The sequence below is a fragment of the Triturus cristatus genome, chromosome 6, assembly GCF_964204655.1.
Source record: "Triturus cristatus chromosome 6, aTriCri1.1, whole genome shotgun sequence".
NCBI lineage: Eukaryota > Metazoa > Chordata > Amphibia > Caudata > Salamandridae > Triturus > Triturus cristatus.
The window spans coordinates 911488739-911516092 of record NC_140589.1 but is presented as its reverse complement, the minus strand read 5'-3'; the positions used below and the strand labels follow the sequence as shown (position 1 = coordinate 911516092).

General features: G+C 41.8%; 1 protein-coding gene across 2 annotated transcripts in view; it reads left to right on the top strand.

Moving 5' to 3' along the window:
• The window catches only part of SLC2A12 (solute carrier family 2 member 12), a 516964-nt gene that overhangs the window by 472335 nt on the left and 17275 nt on the right, over positions 1-27354 (top strand). For both annotated transcript variants that reach the window (XM_085611583.1, XM_085611582.1), the window contains one exon: positions 10341-10473. In XM_085611583.1, coding sequence (XP_085467709.1) covers positions 10341-10473 — 133 coding nt within the window. The remainder of the gene's footprint in view (positions 1-10340; positions 10474-27354) is intronic.

Sequence of the window (27354 nt, the reverse complement as noted above, 5' to 3'; positions counted from 1 at the left end):
GTAACCAGGGGTTTTGAAATGGAGAGCTTTATGCGTCAAACAAGCAATCTTTAGCTGTAATCTTACTTTGTAGGGTAACCAATTTAGAAATCTTAGGGCTGGGGTTATGTGTTAATTTCTTTTTATATCCGTAATGAATCTAGCAGCGGCATTCAAGGAAGCCCTGAGTTGGGCCAAGGTATATTTGGGGAGGCCACAGAGCATAGCGCTACCATAGTCTAGCCTCGGCAGGACAAGCGCTTGAAGTCCTCTAGAGGAAGGAATGGTAATATGATTCTTCATGTTCGAGTGCGAGTCCAGGGTGATTCCGAGAGATTTAGCTGAATCGATGATATGAGGAGAGCAGTTGAAGGCAGTGAGGTGTTTCATCCAGAGGTCTATCTTGGGGGTGTGATTATGAGGAAATATGAGAAGGAATTCCGTCTTGGCGGCGTTGAGCAGGAGGTGGTTTTCAGTTAGCCAGTTTTGGGTATTCGTCAGGATGGAGTTGAGTGAACAGAAATCGTCACAGGAGGTGATTTTCAGGTAAAGTTGCGTGTCACCCGCATAAATATGAAAAAGAATGTTCATGGAGTTTAAAGCATTCGCTAACAGTTCCAGGAAAATATTAAAGAGTATAGGAGAATGGACAGACCCTTGAGGGACCCCCATGGAGACTGTAGAAGGCTGGGATAGGGATTTATTTGCCTTGACTCTTTGGGATGCATAGTGAAGGAAGGATGAGAATCATTGCAATACCAGCCCAGAAGGCCCATCCTGTGTTCCAGAATGGGTACGAGTTTGTCGCGATTAACCATGTTGAAAGCTAAGGGAAGGTTAAGGAGGGTTAGGAGGCAGAATTTGTGATGGTCTAACATTTTTAAAATGTCATCCATAATGTGAGTAAGCGCCGATTCAGTACTGTGACCGCTACGAAAACCAGATTGACGTTGATCCAAGAATTTGAAATTCTCAATGTGCATGCATGGTTTCGATTGCATGCATTTTTCTAGAAGCTTGGGGATGTTGGAGATGAGACGAATGTTGTTGAGATCAGTTCTGTCTGCATTCGTTTTTTTAAGAATGGGTGATACCTGCGCTGCTTTTAGACATTTGAGGATCTTGCCTTGTGGTACAGAAGCATTGGCAATCTTTGTCCAAAGTGGGATGAAGGCATCCATGATTTCTGTGAAGACAGACAGTGGCAATGAGTCGCTGAAGTGATTAGAAGGGTTGATACTAAGAAGGGTATTGTAGATGTCATTTTCACTGAGGGGAGTGAAAGAGCCTCAAGAAGTCTTGTTCTTTGTGCTAATACTAAGAGGCTTTAACCTCTCAGAAAGGGCAGGATGAGCCGCAATCTCATATGATGTAAGAAGGGCCTTCTTAGATTCGAGGTCAATACTGATTAGTTTAGTTTTTTCAATAAAGAAAACAGCCAGATCGTCTCCTGAGTCAAGGTGGTTGGGTACTTCCGCTGATTGTTGTTTGACAATTTCAAAAAGTTTCTTAGGGCAATTTGAGGCTTGAATAAGTTGTGATCTGAAGTATTCAGCCTTAGTAGTGTTGATGTTTTTATTATAGGAGCTCCTTACCGATCTAAGGACTTTTAGATTATCCACAAAAGGTCTTAATCTCCATAAACATTCAGCTGCCCTTTAGTTGCGGGATTCAGAGTTTAGGTTGTCTTTGAACTAGTGTTTGGAGATTTTGGAGAGAGGCATTTTTTTGTTGTAGAGATGCAATGGAATCCATGATACCAGAGATAGTGGAGTTATAGAAGTCAGTTAGATCATATACATCAGTCATGTCATCTTGGGAAGACAAGGCATATTTGCATTCGACTGCTAGACCTTCCATGTTAATATTCCTGAGGTCCCTTTTCCACTGTTTTATTTTCTTCTGTTGATCCCTTTTCCGGATCACCTCCCTGTTAATAAAGAAAAAGATGCTGTAATGGTCGGACTAGTCACAAGGGGTAATGTCCTCCAATTTGATGATATTACCTTTTGAAATGATGAGGTCCAGAATTTCTCCTCTGTTGTGAGTTGGCCGATCTCAGAATTGGGTAAGATCCAGATCCAATAAGAATGAGTTTAAGCAGATCACAGCTTGGTCATTAGGATTAGACCAGTGAAGGTTGAAATCACTGAGGTAGATTTGGGACACTGAGCGGTCGTCGGTGGAAGAGAGGATTTCCATTAGCTGTTCAAGGAGGAGGAAGTTATCACCAGGAGGGTGGTAGAAAGTATAAAGTACTTGATACTCTGAGCACCCAACCTGGTGTTTCACAGTAGTCCCTAGATATTCTTAGGTAAGGTTGACAATATCTGAGAAGTCTGTAGAGAAAGGAGAAGTATTGCAAAGAAGGTGTAAAAAAATGTGTCTTGGTGTCCTGGAAAAAAAAGAACGAAAAGGCACCATAGGCATTTCCAAAACTAAAAGTGTAGGTGGCAGACTCTATTCAAGGTGAGGTAGGGGAACTGTTAGTAAACGATTCTCCAAGTACAACAAGTGCGACAGGTTATAATAAATTGGAAATGAGCATGTGTCCAGGATCAGCAGGGGGTGCCAGCAACAGGTGGTGTGTGGAGGAGCACTGACTGCCCCCAAAAAATAAACATGAAAGATCAGTCTCAAAGTAATAGGGCAACAGCAAGTCCTTCCAAAAGTGCAGTCTCATCATCTCCATAACCCGTTAATCAAAGACCCAACTGTAACAACCAAATATGTTCTTTTTTTATCAGTATTCCAGTCTGGTCTACAAACCCAATGGAATCTGTATAAGAAAGGCTTCTCCTATTAGAAGCTCATGAGCTACTAGTAGCTCTCAAGCTACAGCTCTCCTGTGTGTAGCTCAGCCTCCTAAATTTGAATCTTTTGATTGGCTGAATGTGCATATGTATGTGTAGGAAATTAAGATCTCGCCGTGGGTTCCCTATCTACTTACCTTGGGTAGTTCTGTGGGACCCCAACAATTTTACGTCCTCTCGACATTGTCTTGTCTCAAGTTGTGGTTCTTATACCACTTTCTTAGTATATGGTTTGGTACCCCCTGGGCCCACTATTAGTGCTATTTACTGTGATTTCTTTGATAAAGTATTTTGTGCTTTGTGTCTATCTCCGTTTAGGAGATACTGTAATGTACTAGAGAGTGTTATATAATAAATACATATTTTTATAAATACTTTGTGTGGTTCTTTTTCATTTAATCTATACTATAAGATTGTATTCTGGTACAACAAGCTGCTTTACACTCCTTCAAGACTAAGCCTGAAGGCTGCTCTCCACAGCTACCACTTGGATAGCTTTCTAAGGTTGTCTGAGAGCTCCTAAATCACCTTAAGGGTTGTCTGGACTGGTGCAAGGTGCCCACTTACATTAGTGGACATCATATACCAGGCCAGATTCTCACAGTATGTATGTATATATGTTTACCAAAATTGACCTGCGTTTTCAAGACCAAAAGTGTGTAGTTTCAAAACTCATAGACTGATGATTGGAGAAACATTGTTGCATTTCCAAAACATATTTAAAGTTAATATTTGAGTGATAAATCATATCGGTGATAGTGGGAGCATACGTGGGAGGGGTGCACAATGTAAAAACCGATTATAAAAAAAATAAAAAAAATGCTTAACTTGCTGTCAGGTCCTGTGTCTCTGCTCCTGCTCTCCTCATCGAACTCGAGGAACAGGAAGCACAGCCAGGCTCCCCTGACCAATCACAACTCTGCAATGCATCATTGTGATTGGTAAGCCCAAGCTCCCCTGACCAGTCGCAATGCTGTAATGCACCGTTGTGATTGGTCTGAGCATCCTGGCTCAACGCTCATCCAGTGAATGGGCGCCTGGGCATGTTCTCCACTCATGCTGTAGTGTAGCCTGCATGGAGAACAGGGAAAGTGTACATGATGTTTTGGACGGACCAAGAGGGCCAGCTACACAGTCTTGTGCATGTAGGAATGGGCAAACCACTCCTCCCCTGCCCTGCTCCTAGAGCAGAGTAGTGTGCCATCCCAGAAACATAAAATGATGATAACTCAAAGTTATTATCATGTTATGTTTCCTTTACTTTGCACTGCTTAAAAGTAGTGAGGCGACGCTCCTCCGCCATAGCAGAGGAGCCGCCACTGCTTATTACTAATATTATTACCTTGGTGCAAGTGTGATTGTAGCTATGGCTGTTATGTATTGCCCATATAAATGCAATTCAAATTGACGTACCTTTTTCCACTTTAATTCTGGCAACCCTGCTTAATACACAGAGGCGATCACTGCTGGTAATCCTGCATAAAATGAGCACTAATATAATCTTGACTAAATGTTGTCACTATTACAATTCTAAAATTAGTTGCTCGGGATGATTTTCATTGAACAGGAGTAGCTCTTATTAAGAAAAGGTTGGTGATACCTGGTACAAGACTTTGGGCCTGATTTACAGAAGTAAAAGTACACTTATGTTGAAGTTTGCAATTGTTTTCTATTCACAATGGGGTTTAAGAGTAGTAAGTGCGGAATCTCCTCACATAAAAAGATAGGACTCTCCTAAGTTAGAACAGGCATGATGGAAGAATAAATACTCCATTTGAATTTGCATTTCCAGATTTTTAAAACTGTAAAATAGAACTCTTGAGCCAATATTTGGAGGGGTGAGACTTAACACCCTTAGAGTAGTAATATGTTTTTACTACAACTACAGGACTTCTGAATTTGTAGCCAAGTTATGTAAAAATTGTGCTGTAAAACAAATTCAATCCCGTTTTTTTATTTGAAAAATGTCTCATTGGAGGTCCCAAACTGTGTTAATCAAAATCAAGTTCAGTCACTTAGCCTGGTCACTCAGCATTATTTGATGAAGGAATTTAGGCCTCACCACTTTAAAGTTAATTGACGGACTGATCCTTTCCAGCACAGTGGGTGTAATAAGGACACTTTGCAAATGAATAGATGGAGATTTGCAATCCCTTTGCAGGTTTTTTTTCTGTATTTGCTCTCATTCACTTGTATTCCATGCTTAATGAATATTATTGGGTCATGATGTATGTAATATTTTCATCAGCGGTGTCCCAATTACGCAGATTTTTTCACAGAGCAAACAATCTGATTGCATTGCTGATGATGTGCACTTGGATGCATCCCTACCGATAGCACATCTCTGGCCATATTCAATGAAGTGGCCAGAGGGCACAGCGGGCATGTGTTCCCACTTTCTCTGTCCCTGAAACTCTTTGGTATTATAGAAGGGGTAGCAGACAAATGTGGCCACTTCTCCAATACAAATAGCCCCGGCATACATATAGCTCAAGCTTTATCTTAGGGGGAAGATTCCTAATTTGCATGGGAGCTTGACAGATATAGATTTGGAGTCCAGTAGAAAGTAGGTTTATCCAGATTTGAAGTAGGTACATTAAGATAACTGAGGTGTCACTCCCTTTATTTAATGGAGTGGCTTCTTATTATGCATTGGGAGCAGGAAAGTGACCATCAACCGCGGATGATCCATCTAAAATTGCACGTCTCCCTGCATTAACAAGCTCAAGCGGATTTTGGTTATCTTTGTACGACCAATTTGAAGATGTTGCAGTGGACTATAGATTCCATTGATAAAGTAGAGCATCAAGCTAGACTTCAATGGAAAAAAATATGTGAAACCCTCAAGCTACTGCTGGAGAATAAAGTTGGGCACCATAAGGCAAGAAATGCCTCTGCCCTAACACGATATCGGCTCTGCTCGACTCATAACAGCAAAAACACAAAGTTCAACCATACCTTACGGGGGCTGAGAAATAATCCAAATTAGAGCACACAGAGTGAGATTCCTAAATCAAGATCACAATACAAAAAGCTGTTTGGGACTCACCTAAAGCTGATGTGAACTTATATTGGTGTAAAATTCTCTCAGCTTCCAGACAAATTGAAGCTAGAGATATTTTAGCTCATAAAATGTTTATGTGGAACTGTGTGGGGTCAGCAAAAGGTCACCCATGCCGCCCACTAGTGCAATTCATGCCCCCACCTAATATACATTGGCATACTTGCCTATGGACTCCTCCGCCAATGGAAAAACTCGATACTAACATCACTGATAGAAAGGTGAACTTTATGATCACTGAACTTGTGTACTCTGTGACAAAGATAAGTTTGCTCTCTAGTGTAGAGACATAGATATATTTACATGATGAGGTCAACCTTGAGTTTTTCACCCAATTCACTTTGAGCTCTGCTTGTTCGATGGGATACATGTGAGGGTTGAGTGAGTTGATCCAATAGTGGACTGTTAAGAACTGGAATGTTTTTAAACAAGCTCTTGAAATTCTCAAAAGATGGATGCGGATATTAGGTGGGAGGGATGGGATTTTTGGGGGAAACAGCCTTTACAACTAATGTGTTACTACGCATGCTTTTAGCCCGCATGGCGTTACAATGCAAATTGCTTGTTGCAGGGGGTATAAGGTGCTGGATTTAACCCCAACACCTTCCTTACTGTTGCACACACTGGAGTTGGAATAGTAAATTACACTATTCCAACATCCAGCACACCCCCGACAGCAAGTCATGTGGGGTAAAAGCATGCGTTATAAGGTCATACAACTGATTTCTGGGTTTAGTTGTTTATTGCATATCTTTTCCCATAAATACTGATCTGTGAAGCAGAACATACAGGAGTGGCTATGTAATTTTCAGGATTTACCGTTATTGTTCTTGAGAATTCTGTTCTATGTGATTGTGAGTCCTAGATGTACTTGTGTGCAATAACAGATCAATAAAATGTCACTGTTAATAAAAACTTTTTCACAAAGCTGCATTATCTAAAGTTGTTACTAGGTGTTCCGCTCAAGGCAAACTCAACCGCTTGAAATCTTTAAACGGGCTGCAGTGCCCCAAGACATTACTAGATGTCCCTCATGAGACGGATCCATCGGCTTGAGGTCTTCACAGAGCTGCAGTACCGCAAGTCTTTACTGCATGTCTCTCTTGAGTCAGCTGCAGTTGCTTCCAATGTCCTTTTCAAAGCTAATGGGTTTGGCTTCAGAATGGAAAATTGCATATACATTTTTGCTACTCTGATGATTTGCTCTTGTTTTCCATAGCATGAATATGCCAAAGCTGACAAAATTGCCACTTTCAATAAATTTCTTGATTGCTATGAAACACTTGTGAGGACAACCTAGCATATATAGGCACTAGAAATTACTGGTAAATTCAAACGCCTTTTAGTTTGTAACCTTGAGTGACTAATTGCTAGGTGGATGTATACACGTGAACAGGAAAAATGCAGTCACTCAAAGGGGAGGTATTCAAGGGCTGAAGTGGGCTGACATCAGTGCTTAATTTATTAAAAGAATAAGTGCCAGGGCTCAAAGTTGTGCTCAGCAGTCTATTGCAGGCATTATTTATTGTTGGCGTGTTGAATAAAGTGAGCCCACCTCATACCTCTTTAATCCTCCACCAAACACTCGTGGCCTCTATATCATTTTTCCAGGTTACTACTTTCTCTGTTTGTCCAGTTTTTGTTCTATATTTCTCTTTCTCCTTCTTTCTACTTGTGTACTTATCCTCTGTTACCTCAAAGTCTGATGAGGAAAAATAAGTGCCGTACCCAAACATGATTGCTTGTGGGTCCCGCCCACAACCTCTGGCTCACATTAAGCACTGACTCTCTCACTGTACCATCCTGGGAGTTGTGGTGGGACTCAAATTATCAGTGGCATATGAGCCCCTCTGTGGATAAAGAGGATTAACTACCAACCCTTGTATATGTATGTCTTTTCCTATTAATTTTTAGAAAATCATGAGGTTTGCAAGACAGAAAAAGCTGTATTTATGCCAAATTTAAAAAGTGAATTAATCATAGCCACTGGTAATTACTTAAGTTCACATTCCAGTCTATCGTTTTTTTTCCCACTATACCACTCTGGAAATTGACCGGCCATATGTAAATCAGATCTGGTCCTGCTCTACCAGAAACATCCAGCCCATACTATGAAGCCAGGTTCACTTCAGATGAGAATAGAGCCAACGCATCCAGTTTTGTTCTGTTTTGAACGAATCAATAAGATGCACCTTGAGTCCAATCGCACAGTGAGCACAAGACATATGTCTGTGTATGCCCGTTGCATTTAGGGCATCTCACATTGAAAAATAAGAAAGTAATGGGTGGATGATGGAATTAAACCCAGCCAAGGGTAATTTTACTGGATGCATTCTAATCCATCATTTATTTGCCCTCTGTACTCATCTAGACAGAGACCAGCCATATGCAAATCAGATGGGGTCTTGCTCCAATGCAAACGATCTGGCCTAAACTGTCAGGACGAGTCCCATCCAGATGGGAAGAGAAGCAACTTCAGACCAGTTCTCGCCTCTATGGGACTCATCAGCGAAGTTAGCTTGAATCCATTGGCACGGAGAGCACAGTGTCCACATTTGGGCATACCGGAAACGCACATGGCATTTCTGAATCTCCAGAGACATCATCACCCTGCACGTGATTTCACACGAAATCCATAGAGACCCTAGACAGATATGACATGTGGTCTGTCCTAACTGCTGTCCTCGGGGAGGCCAAGGAATGTGACTGGAGAACTTTCTGTGTTTCAATGAATGAACTTTCCTAACAAAATAGACCTGATTTTGTTGTAAAATGAAAACAGAAACTGATCCTTTGTAGAAAGCTTGAAATTGAACATAATCGTGTGTCTATGTAACCGATGTGAAACAAGTCTAAATTGTAAGTATTGTAACGTTTTTAAGAGTTAGGGTATTTCTCACTGTTTAATGAGAGGTTAGGGATCTTCGCGATGAGCACATCCACGGTCACAGTCTGCTTGGTATACTGGAGGGGGCAGGGAACCAGTGGTGAGATCTGAATAGGGAAGCAGTGATGAGTCCTGAATAAACCAGCAGAAAGGAGGCAAGCTAAACAGCTGCTAAGGACCATCTTATTTGGGGCCTTACTCCGTCCAACTCTTTACAAGACATTTAGGGGCAGATTTACTAACCTTTCACCCAACTCAGTGCAGCAAGGCTACATTCTGTGAAAGGGAGAAAGCAGAAATGCTCCATATCTCCTAAGATATGGGGCACTTCTGCTCTTTCATAGCGCTGTCTTGCACCTAAAAAGGCACCCTTGCGCTATAGTTGGGCTTTAGCGTTATGGTCAGGAATGTTTTTGTGCATGAAGATATAACTTCCTGCCCAAAAACAATCCTTATAAGCATATTCTTCTTCTATGTGTGCCACAGAGTGCAACACACATGGAAAGAGGAAGTAACAGGGAGAAATGAAGATATTTCTCATTATTACGCATCTCCTGGGCAGGCCAACCATTTTGGCACAGATCCAGGGTTACATGCTCCACCCATGTAATGCCCACACAACGTAGTGTAAAGCAAGGCAGCGGAAACCGCTAGTTTATGTTACATTTGTTTACAAAGTCACACAAGGTGAATCAAATCGGCCCTTGTGTGGCTTTGTAAATCTCGACTAGCATTTTGTGTCAAGGCTGTGCCAAAAAAGTGATACAACCATGACGCAAAATGTTAGTAATTCTGGGCCCTAATGGTTTTCTAATCTCAGGTCCATTCTTCGCAGTTCATTGGCTTTCAGAGGCTAATGATAGAAGCCAGACTAGACAATGAATGAAATGATGTGTAGTGGACAGGACATCATGAATGGGCATCAATCAGGATGCACTAGGAAAAAAGTAAGAATGTCCATTTTTTTCTCTACAAATTGATCGCCTGGATGTTCCAGAAAGATTAGTGTTCTGGACTCATGAGATCTTCAGGCAAGTTTTGAGATAGGACAGACCACCATCTTAAACACCCCTAGTTAGCCCTTTATCTGGAGCAATGAGAATGGTGGGCTAGTATGTTACCTGGGCAGTCTTAGGCAGTGAGCCGTGCTGAGCCAACCCGTCATCCACTTTTCGCCTCAACCAGTTTGTCTGAATTGAGTTGAAGTGGTGAGTGTAAGGTGTGCAGGTGAACACTTGAGGTGTGCCTGATACTTTCGAATTTTCATGATACTTTTGAGTGCTTTTACGACCGTTATTGCTGCTGTCAATGGAAAACACTTATCAGAAAATTTAGAATGAATGTCTCCAAACAGCATGGAAATTAGACCTGCGCGGAAAACCAACTAAAACCATTGCCTAAGTCACTCTTCATGAATGAAAAGGTTCAAGTTGTTGATAGCCATTTCTGGTGGTTAACTGCACGCCCTATATTTACCACTTGATTTTCATCTGTGTGTATGTATGTATATAAATATATATATTGTTCATGGGGTTACTACACATTTGCACATTGCATAATTTTAGCTAAAACGATTTTTTCCTTTTTTTATTTTTTTTAGAGCTTATTGGCCTCCCATGGATGTTTTTCATGTACTCAGTTATGAGTCTAGCATCACTTGGATTTACAATACTGTTTGTACCAGAGACAAAGGGACGATCTTTGGAGGAGATTTCTGAAGAACTGGCAAAAAAGTAGGTGTCAAGTCGTTTTTCAGTGGTTTAATTATATAAATAAGAGGTGGGTTGCTTGTTTTTAAGATGTTTAGAATCCTTATCAACGAGCATTGCCAAAGCCAAAAGGTCTGGCCTTGGCAGGCTTGTTTGTTGGCTATTTTATTCTTTTTTTTTTAAAATCATTGCAAGCATACACCATGGAAATGACAAGCATTGACAAAGCCAACAGGTCTGGCCTTTGAAATGCATTAGCTAGCCTCTTCGCTTTAACAGTGCTTGTTGCCAATGCTGAACAGTTCATGAAAAACAAATAAGCATTGCCTAAGCCAGTTAATGCACACAAAAGCCAGGAATTGAAGGGAAATAAACTCTTCTTTCATAAAATTATGTTTTTGTTATAAAAACAAGGTCACAACAGATCTGCTGGCCCGAAGGCCTAAAAACCATAAAGAAGAGATTCTCTTCAAAGAAGCTGAACGTATTTATATCATAAGGAAAAAATGTTGTTTTAAATACGACTTGGATGATCAACCAAAGACAATATTAAACGTTGAAAATAACTTCTGTAACAAAAAGAACATGATGTTTCCAACAAAACTTGTGCATATGGCATAAAGGACTATGTATGGCGCTCTGTTGCAATACTATATTTATAGGCAGACTCGGCCTCTGGTCCCATGAAGCTTCAAAAAAGAAAGACGACTGATTTATTGCTGCACTAATCTGTACTTATAGTTTTGGGGACTTATTTACAAGCTGCTGGCGCTACCGGTACGTCACTCTTTCCCAATGACGCACCAGTGGCGCAACAGGCTTGTAAATAAGCCCCCCAGTTTTTAGGTCGAGCATGAGTCAGCGCACATGTGCTTTTCAGCGAGACTGCTGTAGTGGAGTATGGAAGAGAAGCCCCACCCACTATCCGCCCATGTGTCATTGGCTTGAGTCAGTGTCCTTCCTAAATGCTGGCGCCTCATTCGTAAAGAGGCTTGTTATTCCCTCCTTACTACCGCCTTGTCTTCATCTGTAACCTCCCTTGGCGACTGGCCCCTATACTTCAGTTGTTACATGGTACGTGTTCTTAAGTGTGTAAGCACTATTTTCTTTATTGAGTTTCTCTCGCTGAAGGCACGACGTGCTCTACTTACGTTCAGCGCGCCATGCCGGCTTTTTCTTTTGAAGCAGCCGGGACAATGGCGGTTGCTTCTTTGAAATGCAATAGGTCGCGCATTTAAATGCGAGACCTATTGCATTGCAAATATTTTTATACATAAGAAACCTTAGTTTTCTGTAGCCGTAAACGAGAAAAACAAACTTCAGTAAACTAGAGTAAGTATATGTTTTGAAACTGGCATACATCTTCTATGGGGATAAACAATTTAACACTTCCTCTGCTGTAAAAGCAGAAAACAAGCACTTTACAACCAATGTCGGCTGCTGAAGATGTCGAAAAAAGTTTGAAGTTGTCTATAATTTAATGTGTATTTTAAAATGTGCTGCCCACTTTAAATCCAAGTTAATCGTGCATAGCTGTGTTGGCGGGGTTTAAACTTTAGGTGCAGCTGTAGGTATAGAAGTCTGAATTCAGCAGAATCTTTGTAGTCTATGTTCTTGGACATGAAATGCAAAATAGATGGCAACATTCACATGAACACAGTGTGAACAATATAGATGCAGCTACTATGACTTTCGAAGTAAAATGTACATTTCTCTGAAATTAACCTTTTAGCAATAAGATGTCTGATTTTTTACACCTGTAAATAGCGATGCCTTTGTGCTTCCGGAATTACAGTAGAGTCCTCAACAAAATAAATGTTCTGTGGGTAGTAGTGTGGCTCGATAGCTTTGCTGTAGCACCACATTCAAAGGTAAAGCTTCTCTTTGAAGCTTATCTCATTTATTTAGTGTTTTGTATAGCGCAAACTTGACCCCGTAGGGTATCAGAGCACTTCACAGTTCAGAACAAAGCAACTTTTCCGGTACAGAGTCCTGTATAGCATTTAATATATTCAAGTGCAGTTCAAAGTTGACACATCTATTTCTTTTGATAACTGCTTTAGTACGGATGCAGGCTGTAAGATTAGAGGGACCATGACCTCAAGGGAAGCAAGTCTTGTGTCCTTGAGCGAGAGTATTTGGGCGAGCCATGTCCGGATGCTCTGTAATGCTTACGGTAGGAATTTACTCATTAAGAAGATCTTGGTTTCTTTCTTGAATCTTGCGTGGTTGGTTAACCTTCTGATGTCTGGAGGTAGCGAGTTCCCTATTGCACCCGGGAATGCTCTGTTGTAAGTTTTTTTTGCGGAAAATTTGTGGTTTCAGCACTAGGTCTCTTGCGCTCCTTTATTGTCTGTTTGTCCCAGAGATCACCAGTTTCTGCGCTAGGTATCTTGGTGACTTGAAGTGTAGAGCTTTGTGTGTTATGCACGCCAGTTTGAGCTGAATTCTGGCTTCATAAGGTAGCCAGTTCAGTGCTTTCAGGTGAGGAGATGTGGTCGAATTTTTTTGTCCCTGTTATGAGCCTTGTTGCTGCGTTGAGGCAGGCTTTTAGCGCTAATGTCGCAATTTTGGGGAGCCCAGAAAGTGTTGTGCATCCGTATTCGATCCTCGAGATTATCAATGCTTGAACTGCCATTTTGAGGTCTGCTGTTTCGATGAAAGGTTTCAATTTCTTAATGTAGCTCAGGTGAAATCTTGCACTTTTAGCCAGCGTGGTAATGTGTGACTGCATGTTTAGGCTTTGGTCTAGCGTTATTCCTAGAGATTTGGTTGAATCTACAATGATCGGGGTGCAATTGAGTGCGGTGATCAAATTGGTCCATTATTTTATAATGGGCTGCTTTTGGTGGGGGAAATTGGGAGGAATTCTGGTTTTTTCGCGTTTAGTTTAAGCTGATTGCTTGTTAGCCATTGCATCGTTGCCCGTACAGCATTGTTCTGATGTCATCTAATGAGGAGATCTTAATGTAAATCTGAGTGTCATCGGCATACATGCGGAAAAGGATGTTGGCACGGTGGAGTATGTCCGTTAGTGGTTCCACATATAAGCTGAATAGTGACGGGGAGAGGGTTGATCCTTGTGGAACCCCTATCTGGATGGTGGATGATGTTGACAAGTTTTTATTCACCAGAAATCTTTGTGATCTGTTCCTCAAGTAGGACTTGAACCATTCAAGAACGTTCCCGGAAAAACCCATCCTGTTCTCCAGACGTTCTAGCAACATTTCATGGTTAACTGTGTCAAACGCGGATGATAAATCAAGCAAGATTAACGGACATGCTTTGCTTTGGTCTAGAGCGAGTAATGCATCGTCTACTATGTGCAGAATTGCCGTTTCCGTACTATGGTTTGGTCTAAATCCTGATTGGCAATCGGCTAGTAGTTGGAATTTAGATATGTGCTGACTTAGTTGTTGCTGAACACATTTTCCAATCACTTTAGCTAATAGGGGAATGTTGGATACTGGCCGAAAGTTGCTAGGTTCAGCGGGATTCTCTGTCATTTTTTTTATGATAGGAATCACTTGTCTCATTTTTAGACAGTCTGGGAAGGATCCTTAAAACAGGGAAGCATTGACTATCGATGTCCAGCTGGGGATGATCTCCTTGTCTATGTGTGGCATAAATTTAGCAGGGAGTAGGTCATTAAGGTGATTGTTAGGCTTAATGGCCGATAATGTTTTCAGGATGTCGTTTGGTCATATAGCTCAAAAGTGGACCAATGAGCTTTGATTTGAGTAAAGAATCCTTGGGCATTGGCGGACTATTTGGTTGAGAGCCATCCCATGTAGAAGCTGCTGACTTAAGCTCGCATTCCAGGGACGTGGCCCTGGATGTAGAGAAATTTGCGAATTCCTCACAGCTAATTTGAGATTTTGTTGCTTCTAGTGCGGATTTGTACGTTTTGTTTGTTGTTTAACCAATTCAGATAGTTTCCGAGGTCTGTTTTTCGCATTTCCAATTCCGTTCTGAAGAATTCTTTTTTTGACTTCAGTAAATTTTTATTGTAGGCGCTTCTGTTTTTTCTTAGCAGTTTTAGCTGTGGGGATGACGGTAGCTGCTCCATTCCCTTTCTGCTAGTCTCAGTTTGTCTTTTTTCATTTTGCGTGTCGCTGAACCAGGGGTTTTTATCTTTGTCCGATGTTCGTTTTAGTTTTAATGGTGCAATAGTGTCCATTATCTGTGACATCTTCGCATTGTAGTGTTTCGTGAGTTCGTTGGCATTTGTCATATTTCTGGGAGGGGGAAGATCTTTCCTGCATAACGACGCCAGTTTCTCCTTGTAAACGTTCCTTGTGATCCTCACCCACTGTTTGGGTTTGATTGGTTGAGTGGTTCTTTTCTTTAATACTCTGGGAATTTGGAAGGTTATTATGTGATGATCTGACCAGTCACAAGGCATGATTGAGGTTAAGCTCACTGCTTTATCTTTGGATTTGATCCAGTCTAGTGTAGAGCTTTTCACATGCGTTTGAAGCGTGCAGGCTTGCACTAGGTCTTGATCTGCTAGGAAGTCTTTGATAATGTTTACCTGGCTGTCATTAGGATTGTTCCAGTGTAAATTGAAGTCTCCTAGGAATATGTCATTGGAGTGTGGGGAGGTGTTTGCTGTGATGATCTCCATTAAGCGGTCATTAAAAGGTTCATTCTTGCCTGGTGTGTGATAGAATGCATGAACCTTGCATAGCTGTTGCTCGTTGTTAACTATGGAAAGTGCAAGGTATTCGCATGAGTCAAGAGGGTTGGCGGGCAATGGAGTAACCAAGAGCTTCGAGCGATGAATAACTACAATACCACCACCTATTTTCTTTAGCCTGTCTTGCCTCACAATGAAATTGTTAAGGGCCACCAGTAGATCCAAGCATGGCGAGGAAGATTCTGTGAGCCATGTTTCTGTTAGGATCGCGATGTCGATCTCCTGACTCAGGATAAGGTCAACGATGGCTGACGCTTGTTTCACTGCTGAGCGGCAGTTGATTGGTAGCCCGTGATCTTTTTCTGAGAGTCCTGGATGGGGTCTTGCTTTGGGTTGATTAGTGTTATTTGCTTCAGGTTGTTCGCATTTAATTTTCTGTCACTAGGTCTGACTTCTCTGAAGGAGTTGATTGGGACTGAGTTGATTACATGTACCTTGTTCTTGTTGCAAGGGTTAATTGTGGCCGTTGACGTCTCGTAGGATGGCAGTAGTACTTGCGTTTCCTCTTCCGATAGGTAGCTGGGGAGTTTTGGGGGTCGATTATGTATGTTTGATAGCAACATTGGTGTTGTTTTTATGTTGTGAGAGTACTGTCTCCTGCATATTTTTTCATTTGGAGAGTGCGTTTTTCCTGTGAGGCGCTCAATGTTTTTCAGATCCAGTATTGCTCTGAAAATGGTTTGTATAAGGTTGCTGGATTTTGGCTTCTGAGTAACTGGTATCTGACCTCGGGGGGAGGTATGCAGGCTTTTTAATAGAATAGGAGTTGTGCTCCTGCTGTCTGGCAAGTTGAGTGTACGCTGAGCGGAGAATGGTGGTTGGGTGGGTGTTATAGAATAATCCCCTGTGTTTGGTGGCGTAGCAGACTTTCTCGATTTTCTTCCCGCTATTTCTTGATGAATGTGGTGATTGGTTCCCGGCATTGCCATTGACATGTTTGTACGTTGCGCTGGACTTTGCCTTTCGTTGAGGGATGTTGATGAAGGATTCCTCGTGACCTTCGGTGCTAGGCCCATTAGTTCTGAGGAGCGCCTGTTCGGGTCTGTTGCTTTTGTTCGGGATGGGTTTGACCTCCGTGGGATCGTTGTCTTCTCATGTTCTTCTCTCGGAGTTGCATTATTGTGGTGTATATTTGTATATATCTGTATATTTAGTTTCCTTTTTCCAACTTGTCATGAGCACATTTGTTTTTACTGCAGTGTTTTTATGAAAGTCCTTCAATTTCACATTTTTCTTTCTCGATAGTCACAGTTGCCTGTAGCTGTTCTGGCACGCAAGATTTAGAGATGATTTCAGCTAGCATAGGCCCATATTTATCATAGTGTTGCGTCACAGTTGGGCCACGCAAGGGGGAACAAGGCAATGCAACACTCAGAGTCAGATTTATCAAGCCACGTACGGTCACCTTGCGTGGCCCTGCATGGCTTGATAAAGCTGGAGTAATGCAAGGCCGCTTAAATCCCTGCCTTGATTTACTCTGCCCCAGGGAGGTGTTCCATAGGTGGAGCTGGGTGTTCCCATGCATCCGTCCATGGATTTTAGGGCATTCCCAGACTTACCATTAGTGGTAGATATGGGAATGTAACATCACAAAATAAAATGATGGACGGAGTAATTAAACTTTTCAAACATTCAACTCCAGTCACACATCTAGGTTTAATCCTTTGTTATTTTGCTCGTCACGTCAACCCAGTTTGAACCCAGCTATATCTAAATCAGTCTTAACCCTGCTCCCCATGGGAACAGTCCTGCCCAAACCGCCAGGCCAGGTCCTCCTTGGACCGGAAATAAGCATAGTGGGCCCAGTTTCGGGGTATGCATCAAAATCAAGGGGAGGCGTAACGAGTAGAAGTATCTTTATTTCTCCTTGTTTTTTCCTCTTTCTATTGTGCCGCATTTTGGTATACCCTACCTGCACAAAAACAATCCTGCTTACAATGCAGGCACGCTTACATCATGATGAAACGGTGCCTGTGTTGGCGCTAGGTGGTAAAAGTGCTCCAGTGCAAGGACATGACAGGAATGCGCTGTATGATGTTAAATATGGTGCATTCCTGCACTTTTCCTTTCACACAGCACAGCAAGATGGCTTGGTGCGCTGCACAAATCTATAATAAATATGCCCCATAGTGTTTAGACTACTCTCTGCCATTTAAATATGAAACACCAAGCATATATTGAGTCACTCTGCAGGTATCTTCATTTAAAAGGAAAAATTATTTATTAATAAGCAAAGAAAGTGTACAGCAAGCAGTATATTAACATCTAAAAATTGATAAGAAAACACTTCCAATAACCGCTTGCCATGCCACTGAAAAAGATATGTTTATGGTAATAACTTGGGGGCAAGATAAAAGAAAATATGGCTACTAGACAATCATTGACTGTTTTAACTTGCTGAACATTAATGTTGTATTGCTACACAGCTGCTGTATATCTTAAATAGAGAACTGCTGAACAAAGTAATTTCTGACTTTAGCAATAAATCAGGTGTCTCAAAAATAAAAGCAAGAAGGTAGTCTACACACTTTGCAAATTACCAGCAACTTACATTTCTTTATTAAAGCATGCCAGACCATAGTTTAAGCCATCTATGAGTCCAGTTCAAATAAAGATAAACATTGTTTTGAGGAGCTTTGCTACAAACCCTTTTTGAAAGACCCTTGGTTAATACAAATGCGGAAGGCAAAGAAAATCTATATAGCAGAACGAGAAACTGAAGCTTTACCTTTTTTAAATATGCTTTATTAAACATGTAATTGCACATTATCAATCATAAAATGTCAACACATAAAGTTACATAAAAAGACGACCTGTCCTATGAAATATATTAGTATGATTATACATCAGGGCCTGCAGACAAAAAGTCTATATCCTACAATAATAATGGTACATAATACCATATAGTTGCAATCTTACCCTTGATAAATATATTTGCGAGTGCATATTAATTAATGGTTCCGCACACACATGAATTACTGTCAGGAGTGAATGAAAATTGCAGTAAACTCGTTAATACAAGCAGAAAGGAGTGAGCTTACTTGAGTGAATGAGCGCAGCAGTTATTGAATAGGTACATGAAAGAATGAGTGTGCTAACATAAGTGAATGTGTGTAAATGATAATGAATGCAGCTTTAGGTTCAGCTGTGAATAAGTCCATACAAGGGCGAATGTATGAATATACAGCACTGAATGAGTGTACCAACGAAAAATGTATTAGAGCAATAAATACATGAGTCTCAAGGGCTTAATGAATGAATGATTGAAGAATTGCGTTAGTGAAGGCGTGACTGTAAAGTGAGTAATTGCAACAACGAATGAGTGAGTAAAGGAATATATGAATGAATAAGTGAGGATGCATTAGTAAATAAGACCAGTAGTGAGTAAGTGACTGCATCAGCATGCAACACGGAGCAGGGGATAGGTGCGATGGGTGCAGGCAACAGTGAGTGCAGTAGTGTGTATGAAATGAGTTTGTGAAAGTGATCCCAATGAATGCCTGTCATCAGTGCTATAAGATAAAACCAGATGCAGCAAATCCACAAATAAAATCAAATGATTGAACCTTAATGTGCTGAGCAGATCTAGGAGAGTAAAAGGGGAGCGAGGACTCTGCACATTGGAGCTGCAGTTAGCAGCTCAGGGCCAATTATGATCTCGTCCGGAAAGCATTCCTACCAAATCAGTCCCGGAATTCTTTCCGAACGACTTGAATCAGGGGAGTCCGACCAAGCGATTTGGATGCATCCAGATGCTTCCGGATACGATGACTTCAATGGGAGCTTGTGTTCCGAACGACTACACAGGCTCCTATAGAAACAAGCATTTACAAAGCAATAGGTCTCGCATTTGCAAGAGTTTAAGCACTTGGCATTGTAAATGACAATGCCTTTTATTTATCAGTTTTAAAAAAACAACATATAAATAAAAGGCATTGTCATTTACAAATGCCAATAGCTAAAACTTTCGCAAATGCGAGACCTATTGCATTGTAAATGCTTGTTTTTGTGCAGGCAGCACCTGCGGTCTCCATTGGTCAGTGAGGGTTACTTTGGATGGGGTATGCTCGACACAGCCCACCAAGAAAGGCTGGACCTATCCTTTAAAACATATACAAAAACTTTCCATGTAAACCTTTCACACATTCACACAAACATCAGATGTTTGGGATTTTTTCTGGCTATTATTTTGTTCCCAAAATATCACAGACTTTTAAGCACATAAGAGCATGCTTATGTTTTGTCCGGATAGTCACGTTGGGTAAACTCAAAACATAACATCTCATTTCCAATACATTAAGAAGGTCTACAAATGCAGCCCAAAATTGTATTTTACTGTGCAACTCCTCTCGCACACACATAAGTAAATATACCCCCAGTGTCTACAATCGGGCATTGTCATAAGGTCCACTAGTGCAGGTCAAACTTAGCTTTTCCTCCTTACAAGGTCGATAAATCAAGTACAATTAGTTACGGAAATAGTAGCACCTCTTATTTACGGCACTTAGACATTAGGCTAACTTAAAAACAATGTACTATTATTAAAATGCTTTAATATGGTTGATCTTAAATATATTGTCAGCTTTAAGATTTCTTAGTGTTCAGACACTCCTTTTTTTCCGCGGTTAGCCAAGGCTTGTTGAGAACGGCATTGGCCCCTGTGAATACTTAAATGCTGTATTTATTTAGTCACAAGCTGAACAAGTAAATGCCTGCCGGGTTTATTCCTACACCAGCCAAGTAAATGGTGCTAAGTGAACACAGGGGTTACTGCGTTACAAAATAGAGGTGGCTAAAGGAGGGGTGAAAGCACGCTCGAGTGCAGCAGGGGGGGGAGTAGTGGTGGCAAGGGCTGCATTCCGGCAACTTTGGCCTAGGGACTGCCAAGAGTGGAATTACAACTTTAAGGGGGGAGGGGGGCTTCCCAGGAGGCTTTGAAATAAGGAGGTTGCCTAGGCAACAAAAAGCAACCTCGCCGCATGCGCTGCCTTCGCACAGTTGCGGAATAATGGATGGAGGACTGGGTGAACTGAATCAACCAAGCCATTTCTGTGCCATTTGCAGGCTTGAGTCATGACTCGAGAATGGATGAATGGATAAATGAGTTCACACATGGATAGATTGAATAATGAATCAACTGGTTAATTAAATCAATGAATGAGTACACTTGTGGATGAAAGACTGCATGCATAGATGGCGGATGAATGGAATCAACGGATGAAGATGAATGGAATCAATAAAAGAATGCTAGGCTACCATGAATATATGAACACGTGGTTAGTGGTTTGATAAATGCATTCAACGAATGAGCGTGTTGCCTCGTGAAAGCTGAGGCTATCACAAATGAACGAACGCAGAAATTAGTGCATTGATGATCAAATAATTACTGAATGGATTAATTGAATCCGTTCATACCCTTGCCTAATGAAAGCTGAGGCTCCTGGCATTGAATGAATAAATAGATCAATTGATGAATACTGCTGTCCCACGTGAGCTGCATCCACATAGATAAAGTTATGTAATTTTTGGTCCTATTGGTAAGTTTGGTCATAACTTGATTGTACAGCTGACTTTATGAACCAAATAATCGCTGCTGACACCTGCAGGCACCTAAACATCAGGGCTCCGGCTTCCGGCAATACCAACTCAGTGCTTCATCCTTCTAAGGTCGACAAATCCAATTCCATTAAATTTGGTTACAGTTGCTCTTATAAACAGAAGAGACACATTAGAAAGTGCTATTAAACGTCTATTATAACTACTGTGAACGATCTACAGTATTTTAAGGAGGGATATTGCGCAGGAGAGGCCCCAACCTTCCAGGGGGCCCTAACCCTTCAAGGACCGCATTTCGGCAACATTGGCCAAGGGACTGCCAAGAGTGTAATTACAACTTTAAGGGGGTAATGGAGCTTCCCAGGAGGCTTTGAGATAAGGAGGATGCAGATGCCTCGAGATGCCTGGACAATAAAAAGAAAACTCGGCAAGCGCATGCGCTGCCTAGGCACACTGAATTACTGATTTACTGATTTCTCAGCTATCATTAACATGAGGAAACACAAAAAGTGCATAAAGTTTACGTGGTACACAATCTGCTCCTTTGCATGCATACGGTGCCCAAAAGGCCCCTGCATGGAGCCACTTTTATCTGAAGCCGTGTAAGGCGAGAGGCTGCCAGTAATTATAATAGGGAGGGGAGGCCGGTGTGCTACAGAGACGGGCCAAGCATGCTGAAGCCTTTTTGACTCTTCTGAATAACAGCAGCTCGCCGAAGTCAGCCGGTGTTCGCTGGCAACGCCCATTCTCCCCAGCATGCCTCCCTTGCCTGCTGTCTGCTGCCCAGGAAATCAAAAGCGTACTCACACTTAATTGCTAAGTACCCAGTAGAAAAGCTGGTATCATGAGAATCAGTCTCAGCAGCTATACGAAGACAGGGATCAGGACGCCGGGTCATGCTTTTGAAAAGCAGGAGGCAGCTGAGAGGGAAGAAGCGTGGGCACGCTGAGCTTAAAGAAGCACAAAGGAAACAAGCATTTGTTTACGAGGCTGGGGACACTGAGAAGATGAAGTAGTCCCAAAACGAAAGAGATACCGACCTACAGCGTAACTAAACTGTAGTTGGTCGGTGCTGCTTTCCACAAAAGGGAAGTGACATCTCGGATGACTAGCCAATAATGAGCCAGCTAAGCAGGGCAACGCCAGAGTCAACCAATGTCAAGCGGCAGGCGGGATTACCCTCCATTTTCTGTTTACTCTAGGTCTTGCGACAGCGCATGCGCTGTCTAGGCTCGACCTAAAAAGAGATGGTTGGGAAAAATTGTACACCCTTGGCATGTTTGGAAAGAGGGGTCCCTTGGGTACCCCCTCGGGCCCGATTCGAAAGGCCCTGGGTGAAGGGTGGCCTGCAATGGGGTCCCAAAGACAGATTCTGGCAGCCGATTCATTCTGGAGGAACTGATTCGGAATGGCTGTCCAAATTGGTCATTGTAATCGCTCGCTCGAAACCAAGTTTATAGAGCTGTATGATTCAGCTCTGAAAGACACGACCTGTAACAAAATGCCTTTCGAAACCGATCCGGACAGCCCTAACAGTTTACGGACATCGTAATCCGTCGTTGGGAACATTGTACGATTCGGTCGGAAACAAGGGTTCCAAATCAGATTCGACAAACCCGAATCCAATTCGGAGCCATTCCGAATGGCATTGTAATCGACCCCTTAGACGGACATATGTCCACACAGCACCATCTTAATGAAATTTTAGAGCAAGACCTATTTTGGGGTTCTGTTCAGAAGAACCGGTCAATTAGTACCCTTTTAGCTAATTCCAGTCCTCAGGAAGCCAAACAAAGTTGAAACACATTAAACTTTCAGAAACAGCTGCATACAAATAGCAAAATACCTGCCAACCAAATAGAACACAAAGAAAGCTTGAACAAGATTTAATGAAGTAATTTCTTTTTTTGTGCTTAGTTCTGGATTTTTTGTCTTGCCACAACCACAATAATAATTCATGAAGAATTCATTATCTGGCCAGCCTATTCCTAGCCTTGTAGGAATTACATGGTGAAATGGACTGTGCGGATGTTTAGTGGAGGGGTGCATACTATTAAAATATCAAATGTGCAGCTAGCATTTGAAATTGTAGCCTCATTTTCAGCTATTCATATCCACAAATAAATTTCTCTTTTCACAAGGGAATTCTTGCTGCGGCAGTGAAAATCAAAGCACTGCACTCAGTGGCGGCTCCTCTGCTAAGGCTGCGGAGCGTCGCCCCACTTCTTTCAGTAGCGGAAATTAAGGAAAAATAAAATTATAAAAACTCGTTATCATTTAATTTGTTACTGAGGCAGCGTTTTTGCATGGTGGGGTGGGGCACTCTGTGAGTGCGCAATGACTGATTGGCCGGCCCTCTTGAGCTGGCCAAACAGTCATGTATACTATGCATGTTTTTCACCCAGACTGCATTACAGCCTGGGTGGAGACCATGCCCAGAACCACGGCCCTCAGACTAATCACAACACTGCATTGCAGCATTGTGATTAGGTTAGTGGAGCCTGGAAGTCTGGGTGCTTACTGATCTGGACTAGAGGGGTGACAACGTTTTGTTTTTCTTAAACCTCTTTACAACCCTTACCTCGCCACCCCCAATTCATGCCAGCCGCTACTAACTGCTCCGCGGATTTTCATCATTCCATCAGATAAAATTTGACCAGCTACTCATGCTTTACCACTGCCTTGTCCTTACTCTGCTTTTTGTATATGTGCACTTTTCCACTTATACAGTTACACTCCTGATCTTCTCAGTAGCAGAAATGAGACGAAGCAGGAGACAGGAAAAGATCATTCATATATATATATATATATATATATATACATATATATATATACATACATACAGAGAGTAATATAGCGAGAGAGGTAAAGTAGTGTGAAAAGGGAAGGAGATCTGAGATCGAGATAAGTGGAGTTGGAGTTGGAGAGGTGTAAGGTAAAGAGAAGAAGGAGAAGCAGAAAGAAAGATACAGAGATTAACAATGGCAAAGAGACTGGTAGAGAAAAAGAAGAACAGAGGTTTTAAGTTGAGTTAGGAGGAGAAGGAAATGCAGCAAGGGTGAGGGTGGGGTATACAGAAGTTAGATAGAGAGACAAGGTTAAAGAGGGGTAATTAAGATATAGAGAAGAAGAGGTAGATGTATACAGGTGAGGTAGGGAGAGATGTACAGATTGATGCAAAGTGAAGAATGTAGTGAGGCAGAGATAAAGGTAGAATGAGAAGGGTTAGCAGTAAAAAGAAAGGTGAGGTGGAGAAAAACAAAATGAAGTAGAGAAAGATTTGAGAAAGACAGTAGCAAGGCTGATACAGAGGTAGATAGAAGGTGCAATAGAGAAAGAGGTAGAATCAGAGAGGTAAAGAAGAAATATGTTTAAAGAGTGGCTAGTAGAGAGAGGAAGGGGTAAAAAGGGTGAGCTGGGTAGAGAAAGAGACAGAGTTGTGAGAGAAAGAGACAAAGACAGAAGGTAGTGATAAAGAAAAGAGGTGAATATAGAACAAGAGAGGTAATGAGAAAGCTGGTGAGAGGTGAGGTAGAGGGGAAAAGAGTTCAAGTAGAGGCGCAGTTGGAGAAGTGAGGAAGTAAATAAGGGGTGAAGTAAGTTGGTAGGCTTTGTAGCAAGAGACAGGTTGGGTAAAGATGAGGAGCCTCATTTATGAGGTTTTGCCATAGGGCAGCCCAGCAGGCCTTCCTGCTGCGCTTCCCTACGGCAAAAGAAAAGGGCAGGAACACACATGGGAAAACGAGGAGAAATAAAGATATTTCTCCTTGTTGTGCCTCCCTTACGCCTCCCTTGGGGAGGCATAAGCTGTTGGTGCTGCCTCGGATTTACGATTCCTCGTAAATCTGGGGCAGTGTCAAAAGGCCATGGATGTTGCTGGGAACGCCCCAGCAACACCATTGCACACTCCTTTAATGCAGAACACTGCATTAAAGGGACTGATATTTATCAGGCAGCATTAGTGCTGCCTGATAAATATCACGCAGGCTTCTGCGCCACGGAATGTCACAAAAGAGACATTTCGGAGGCACAATGGGCTTCATAAATGAGGGCCGATATTGTGAGAGAGGTTTGAAGTACAGAGAGATCTGAGGTAGAGAGACGTGAGGTAAAGAGTGGAAAAGTGGAGAGAAGGGTGGAGAGAGGATTGAGAGACATGTCAATAGAGGAGTGGTATAGAGAGATGAGAGAGGTGTGAAGTAAAGTAAAGAGAAAGAGATGGTTGAGAGTGAGGTGAAGGAGACGAAGGAGGGATACAGTGAACAGACATAGAAACAGCAGTGTGATGCAGTACAAGGCATATGGTAGAAAGAGTATAGGGCTGTATAGACATGGAGAGGAGGTCAAGAAGGGGCAAGCGATAGACAGAGTATCCAACTGTCTTTCCATGGGGGCTTTTTGGAAGGCGGGGCTCTGCGCTACCGCCCAGTTTTCCCATGATTTAAAACCGTTCTCTGTTTATGGGCTCTCTATTCTGAGATGACCTCTTCAGAGAAGTTCCCCAATTCAAACTTGGGACGAGAAAGGCTGACAGCACACCTTACTTCTGACATTGACAAAACCCAGTAATGTGTAAGTACATCCCAGTTTATGGAGCTACCTCTTGCTTGCCCCACACAAGCTTACACTCACTCATATTAACAAATGTTCTTTTCCATGCACACATTTTGGCAGCAGTTAATAGCCTCATATGGAAGCAGACTGACAAAAGCACCTATTGCCTTGCTTCCGTTGCCAACCATTCCAATACTTCTTTAAAATATAGACTAGCTGTCAATGATTCAGAAGAAAGGGGAATGGCATAGAGAAGAGACCGCTCCTGGTCTTCAATTCGGTTTTCTTCCTCGTCTGTCAACGTTTTGGTCATATCCTGTCTTCTTGACTCTCCCATCTCTTCAGCAGAATTTCTTTTTGATATACATATGATATACCAATATGGTAAGCCAATTCTATATAATAACACTAGCATATACAAGTTATTGTATAATCAGACACATTCAGATATTTCCATGAAACTGGTTGCTTATTGAGAAACATACATGATGACATGGAGACATATGCCCCTGTCCTGAATATTAATGTTACTGCACAGAGTTTGTAGAAAGAATTTTCAAATGTACAATCTAGAAATCTTTGACTGTTGAAAGTCAGTGTTCACCATTATGGTTCATGTGAGTTCCTCAGAAGCTAGTTCAAATTATCAACCGACGCTCACACAATTGACTGCCTTTTATTGTGAAAGCCTTGCCATGGGAGGCTTCCTATCATTCCGACAATGCTTACTGCATAGGTGCTGATAAAGCTGAGAATCGAGACAAACTCTTTCTTATAAGAGGGTCCACTTATTTAGGGGATTGCTGGTGCCCCAAAGGGATCTCCGGAGGGTAGTGTGCCCAGTAGTCACATAGTCATCATGGGTCCCCACTCGGCCCCAGACCTGTTCATCTCCTCCGGAGGTGGAACGTCTTCTAAGAAACGTTATTACGGTAGTTACCCATGTACGTGTGTTGCATGGTATGAATGATTAAATAAATAACCAGCCACCTATTCCCAAAAGGGTATTAATAGGGACATACTGATCCTAACGAAAGCCACTGGATTGGGATACATGGAATACACTTGTTGGTCATACTTGAGGGCCAAAGTGTGATAGTAACTCGAAATAGCCCATTTCCCCCAGTTTTTAACCTTGTCAGATGGACCCTTGAATAAAGACTCATTTGGACACCGCCTAGACAATTTTAAAGATGACCTCATATAGATCCTACACCCTTTTTCCTTGAAGTGCACCCTTGTTAGTAAAGAGGTTGCAGCATGCTCCGACTCTCAGAGGGTCGGAAAGAACTCGATGATAACGCATGTCACTGGATAACATTCAGTGAATAAGAGTTCCTTTAAAAAAAAGATATTTGCCCTATATCCAGTGGGCCCATCCTAGATGACTTGAGGTTGACCTTCTCTTGATTGTAAATCTGTATATGAGGAGGGTGAGTAACGACCTCCATTTCCCTCTTCCTTCCCTCTCTTGATTTTTACAATGCTACAAATGCTATATTAAGATGTGATATGTAAATACAGAGTTTATTGTTTAGCTTTTCAAATCAGCATTTATCCTTTTTCTAATCACTCTCAATTTTGCTAAAAAATCAAACCCAGCCATAAAGACAAGCAGTGGTTTTCCCAGCATAGTCAATTGAGGAAGCAATTATTAATATACAGATCTAATGATTCGAGAGTTGCCAACTGATGGCCTGGTTTAGCGGTAATTGGAATACCCAAAATTTTCTAGAAGAAAAGCTACACCAGAAGAAAAATCCCCAGCCTAATTTCCTCCACTATGCAAATACTATGGTGAAGGTAATTCAACTGAGTTTAGCAGTTCCCTCTAGAAATTGGAGGATTTCCTGTTACCACTAAAGATGTAAGCAGGCAATAAAGACATTATTCCATTAATGCATTTTTTATTCCAATAAAAATCTAACATTGTGGCTAGGATGCCATAAGGGGTGTAAGGGCGCTTTACGAATACACGTTATATTATGTTCTATGCTGATGAGGTATCCCCTTTTGGCTTGGCTCTTCTTTTAGCTGTAACTGCTAATGGTTTAAATGCATTAGACATACTGCAGCCTCTGCATTTGTACCTCAGT